Here is a 6,000-nt window from a genome sequence, read left to right as displayed (position 1 = left end):
ATGCTGTAAAATATCCTTTCCAGCCTACCTTTTTAGGCAACACTGCTTAATATGTGTTGCTCTTCCTATTAGCAACATGCTACCAGGGTCATCCCAATAGCCTAAATTTCACAAAAGTGTCCCTTTACGTATGCATGTTCTCATGCTGTTCCATTATTGAAACCTCAAAAGAAATGCTCTGCACATTTGAATACCATTTTCAGCCTGAAACTAACTTAGTGATTTAGCTGACCAGTATAAACCCATCTGTCCTATCATTATTGGTACATCTTATAGGTATCTTTTTGCTAACTTTTTAGTTTGTACAATAACTGAAGCTGGAATTGTATTGTGTTCTGTACTGTGATGAAATGCATGCACTTTCTTATATGTAGACAATTTAAGGAGAATAGAAAGCTGCGCTAGTGGCTGACTTCTGGGGCTCCCAGGAGACAAGCTAGCATTGCATGTCATTTTGTTGTCTCAGGTTTTATTTATTTGTAATGAAGACAAATGCTTAAGGAAACACAAGAGAACAAAAAACTCACAGTACTAACTACTAATTTAATGTGTTTTGGGAAATGGGAGATCCAGGGGGAATTCCAGCAGAGTACAACAAGTGGGGCAAAGCAGTTACCCCAGAAAAACATAATATTAAAAGGTAAGCAAATAATAAATAGGTAATAAACAGCAATAAAAACAAAACAATAATATAGGTAAATAAAAAGAGAAATGTATATTCTGTATTAAGACAAACCTGTGCATGGCAGAGTTTGCTCCTGGCATGCAACTCAGTGCCTTGTTAAGATGGAAGGACAAAGAAATTAAAAAATTAAGCCAACTGTTTAACATTCCTGAAAATATGTGACTCAAGCAGCTTGGGGTGACCCAAAACTACTAGGAAAGTATAGGGGACTAAAAGAGACCGAAAAGCCCTCCTACTAAAAAGCAATGCTTAGTATGATTTGCCTTCTTAGAACAGAAGGTTTTTTTTTTTGCGATAATTCAGCTTTAAGTGAACAACTGTGGTTACCCACAATGCACCGCTGGGCATAAAGAGATAATTTGCATATTTAGTATTGGTGCATTGTGGGTAGCCACAGTTGTTCACTAATTATCTCAAATACTTTGTTTTAAGAAGGCAAATCATACTGATGGTGGTGGTGGCAGTTCTCTGAACTTAAAGTGCACCTGGGCCGAAGCTCGGGTACACAAAACCAGATACTTACCTGAAGAGAAGGAAGCCTTAAGGTGGCCATACACTAGTCGATTTGCCATCAGATTCGACCAACAGATAGATCCCTCTCTGATCGAATCTGATCAGAGAGGGATCGTATGGCTGCCTTTACTGCAAACAGATTGTGAATCGATTTCAGCATGAAACCGATCACAATCTGTGGTTGGTGCTGCCGCTGGCGCTCTACTGTTTAAACTTCCTGCCGGGACAGGAAGTTCAGTGAAGCTGCAGCCCTGGAGCCCAGCGGAGAAGAGACAGCGGTGACTGGGAGGACTCGCGCCGGCCGGAGCAGGTAATGTATTGCCGCTGTATTGCGTCGGGCATTCGAACGCCACTATCGATGCACCCCCGACCCGCCGGCGATCAAGCAAAATCTTCCACATGGACGGCTCGACGGGAATCAACAGGAACGATTGATTTCGGATGGAAATGAATCGTTTGCGCAACGATTTCACAGCAGATTCGATCAGTGATTGAATCTGCTGTATATCGGCGGGAAAATCGTTAGGTGTATGGGCCCCTTTAGGATCCTACTGAGGCTTCCCTCTCTCTTCTAATGTACCCCTTCGCTGAGCACAGCCGCCCTCTTCCTTGTACATGGACACACAATAGCCGACTCAGCCCGCCCGTGCATGCACAGAGCCGTGGACTCCGTGTTACTGAGCATGAGCAGACGGGCTCGCGTGGCTACAGCGCGGTCATTAATATGGAAGGGAATCGGGGCCGCATTCTGCAAGAGAGGGCTGCCGACTAGAGAAGGAAGCCTCAATAGAATCCTAAGGCTTCCCTCAATAGAATCCTAAGGCGTCCCCCTCTGCAGGGTAAGAGCTTGTTTTGAACCCGAGCTTTGGCTCAGGTTCACTTTAACAGGCTATGGGGCATTCCTAAAGCTGATTGCCTCATGTATCAAAATCAAATCAAATTGTATGTCAAATCTCACTTGACCAATGTCTCTAAAATGATGAGTTTAACTTCTTCCGATCATTATTTACAACCTGGAACTGAGAGGCTGTCCCTCTCCTTGCTACACAAAGGTTTACAAAACATACGTGGCCAGAACTGATGAGCTCTGCTGTCATACAGGCAGCAGAGAGAGTGGGCTGCAGAGGCGGGAGAGCGGAGCAATCAGCATTAGCGTGCAGTGGGCTAACTGAAATCTATGCCCTAGCAAGGAATAACAGGGATAACAGGGATAACAGGTCCCAAACAGGGCGTAGATTTCTATTTGTGGGGTCCGGAACCGGTTAAGAAAGTGTCAACCCACTTTTCACTAGACTTGAAAAAGCAGTCATGTGATGCCAGCCTTTGCATTTGTAGCGATGGTATGCGATTACTAAGCCGCATAGTTTGGGGACCCCAGGGTTGTACAGATCCATTGCTAGGCAACAGCATATTGATGCATCTGCACAGCACTGTTACTCTAAACTGTCGACCTAGAGACCGCAACTGATCGCTACGGGCAGCAGCCATTACAGGTGTCTTACGAATCTTAACGACAAGTATAGGTGACACAAAGGGTTGGTTAACACAACTACAGGGGACACATTATTTTAGTTTGACACTTTAATACTTTTTTTTTCTCTTTCTGCTAGCAGCAATCATTCATTTTCAAACCAAACCAGTGCACACATGTACACGATAGGATTGTGCATGTGCATGCACCAGAACGCATGTGCACGAGCGTGTTTGGTGGTGATATTTAGTGCAGGACATGAATTTCATGTCCTGGAAAGCACTGGACCAATTAGGATGTGAAATTCACCTCCTGAAATGTAAAGGGGCTAAAAGACGTTGTTCTACAGAATGGACACGCAGGAGCTTGCGCCGCATGCAGTATTTAAATGAGCTGGTCATTCACAATATCAATGTGCATTTGGTTGCCGGTAAATCATATCAGTGACCTTGGTTATTTGATTGGGGCAAGTTTTGTAGAGCCTGTTTATGAACCTAAAGTGTTAAATTAAACTAACAACTGATACAGCACAACTCTGGGGATATATGAATTTAGCGCATTTCTATATGAATCTAGTGCATTTCTTGCTTAAAGCATGCGCCTCACGTGGCACTGAACACATTTCTGCTGACATCTGACTAGAAGGCTCAACTGTGTGATAATGTGATTGATCTCCCATTACCCTCCCCCTTGTTTTCTTCTACACACTCAGGTCTGCCATTGTCAGGAAGCCTGACAGTCCAGACTGCTTGCTCTCCCATAGGCCTCAGCGGCAGCCTGCAGCATCAGCCTTGGCGTCAGTGTGCACCTATTTAACTGAAAAGAGGGGGTGGGGAGGGGGGGAGTGATGTGATGTGGTGTTCAAAATGCAGCTTGAAATTTGGTATATATGAATAGTTCTTCAACTAGGCAAGTCTTGTTTCTTAGTAGTGTTGGTGAAGACAGGGTGCAGGCAGTTACATTTATTGTTCTTTTTTAAATCCTGGACTTCTGGTTTAAAGTAGACCCGAACTCTCACACAGGACAGAAGGAAAACAGAGAAATTCACCCTGTATGTATTTAGAGCGGTTAGCCTGTCTAGTTCCCCTTCATCTGTGACTAAGCTGAAGTTGTAATTTGATCTCTCCTCTGTGTCACCCGACTGCCATGACAGATAAGCTCATTTGAAAACACAGGATAACAATATGTCTGCTTACATGAATCAGGAAGTAGAAACAGTGCAGATTTATTACAGGGTTGGTATCAGCTGTAACCAAGAAATGTCTTTCTTTAAAGGGTATTATGCTGTTGCGTATCTTTTAGAACAGAGAGGAAGTTTTGAGTTCGGGTCAGCTTTAAATATCCCTCCAGCAGTAGGTGATAGGAGGAAGCAAGTCAATGATTACCAGTAAATGCTCTGCACTAAAGGTCACTGTTTTATATTGAGCTTGTTGTGTATCCTTTTAGTGTAGTTCCTTTTTCCACCTCCAAAAATTGCACTTGTTTTATCCAAATTGTCAGTCTGGCTTTCTCATTGTCAGCGCCATATTTGCAATGAGTTGATGTGGCATGCATACCTTATAACTTGGAAATAAAGTGCCTAGAAAACACAATGGATTATGCTTTGATATGATACATTTTCTTCTCATTTATTAACCATTTCCAGTCTAGTCAGCATCTGCTACAGCTGGCAGTATTCCCTTGGGGTGACACTGGTGGCACAGCGGCTCTTTGTTCCCATATCCATAGCAGTCAGGGCCGACACACTGACAGCAGCCATTGTGGAACCAGCGGTACCGCAAGGAACCGGTGACTTCACAGGACTCATGGCAACGTCTCATTGTCATGCAGGGCTTAAAATACATCACCGTGCAAGTGCTGGACAGGTTTGCTGAAGGCGGGGAAGGGAGAGCTGAAATGAATAAAAGGAAAAAAAATATTTGTAAAAGTATTATTTATTAGTAAAGACAGGTAATCCATGAAAGCACATAACAGATGTATGTCTTTATTCCAAATCTTAGTAACATCAAAATAGTTTGTAAACTACTTAACTAAGATTCTTTAAAGTGGACCTGAACTATTGCACAGGACACAAGGAAAACATAACAGAAATGCACCCTATATGTATTTAACAAGTTTTTAGCCCGTGTAATTCCCCCTCATTTGTGTCTAATCATTAGTTGTAATTTGATCTCCCGCCTGGGTCACATGACTGCCTATGGCAGATAAACAGATAAGCCCATTTGAAAGTACAGGCTGTAAACAATATGTCTGCTTCCATGAAACAGGAAGGAGAAACACTGGAGATTTATTGCAGGATTTGTATCAGCTGTAACAAATAAATGTTTTTGTTTAAGGCTGCTTACACACCAAGACGTTACAGGCGCATGTTAGTGCGCCTGTAACGCTCCCCCAACGCACAGCAATGTAACACAAGTGGGCTGTTCACACAGCCCACGTTGCGTTACATGTAACGCTGCACGTTCTGTGCAAAGTGCAGCATGCTGCGGCGTTGGAGCGGCTATAGCCGCGTTAGACTGTTTGCACATGCGCAGTGGGGGGCGGAGGAGGCGGGGAGAGCCAGCTACAGTAGCCACGCACATGGCTACTTAATATTCACTGCACTGGCGGGCGCTGATTGGCCGGCGGGACCACGTGATGCGGAGTGTCTCGCTCCGCATCACGTGGTCCCGCTGGCCAATCAGCGCCACTCTGGGAGACATTATAGGACTCGAGCCGCCTAACGCGGCTCACTCTACCGTCGGCTCTTGCAGCACCATACGTTGTGTTAGGTGCACGTTATGCGACCTTAACGTGCCACCTAATGCAACGTCTTGGTGTGCAAGAAGCCTTAAGGTTATTATGCTGTTGTATCTTTTAGAGCAGAGAGGACATTCTGATTTCAGGTCCACTTAAAAAAAATAGAGTGTTAAAAAATAGCGAGTAGCAACACTTATTGCGGAAAAAAATCTGACTTACTATAATGGGTTTTTTTGTTTGTTTTTTACTGAATTTACTTCATGCAATATTAGTAGTTGAGAGTCTGCTAGTTTTGACAGGACTGATGAGAATGGACCCAATTTTTATGATCCTGTGTGCATACCTCCCAACTTTTTGAGATGAGAAAGAGGGACACTTAAGCCACGCCCCTGTCACACCCCTGATCACACACCTAGTCGCGAATACCATAAAGATTTCATTAAAAAAATAAGTTTTATTATTCAAACCACACTGGTTCATTCTACCCTGGATCATTTTCCTTCATATTAACATTTCAAAATGAGTAATATATGAGTAATATATCAATTTAAAGGATGGGAATAAAGTTTAGAGTCAAACACATTTTTTGTAG

At 43.4% G+C, this 6,000-nt stretch overlaps 1 protein-coding gene across 1 annotated transcript in view; it reads right to left on the bottom strand.

Annotated features, from left to right (window-relative positions):
- Positions 1-523: 523 nt before the first annotated feature.
- LOC137522316 (twisted gastrulation protein homolog 1-A-like) overlaps positions 524-6,000 on the bottom strand; it is a 61,682-nt gene continuing 56,205 nt past the window's right edge. The window contains exon 5 of the mRNA XM_068242350.1: positions 524-4,560. Coding sequence (XP_068098451.1) covers positions 4,316-4,560 — 245 coding nt within the window. The 3' untranslated portion in view covers positions 524-4,315. The remainder of the gene's footprint in view (positions 4,561-6,000) is intronic.

The sequence above is a fragment of the Hyperolius riggenbachi genome, chromosome 1, assembly GCF_040937935.1.
Source record: "Hyperolius riggenbachi isolate aHypRig1 chromosome 1, aHypRig1.pri, whole genome shotgun sequence".
NCBI lineage: Eukaryota > Metazoa > Chordata > Amphibia > Anura > Hyperoliidae > Hyperolius > Hyperolius riggenbachi.
The sequence above is the reverse complement of the archived record's forward strand: the minus strand, read 5'-3'. Positions and strand labels throughout refer to the sequence as shown.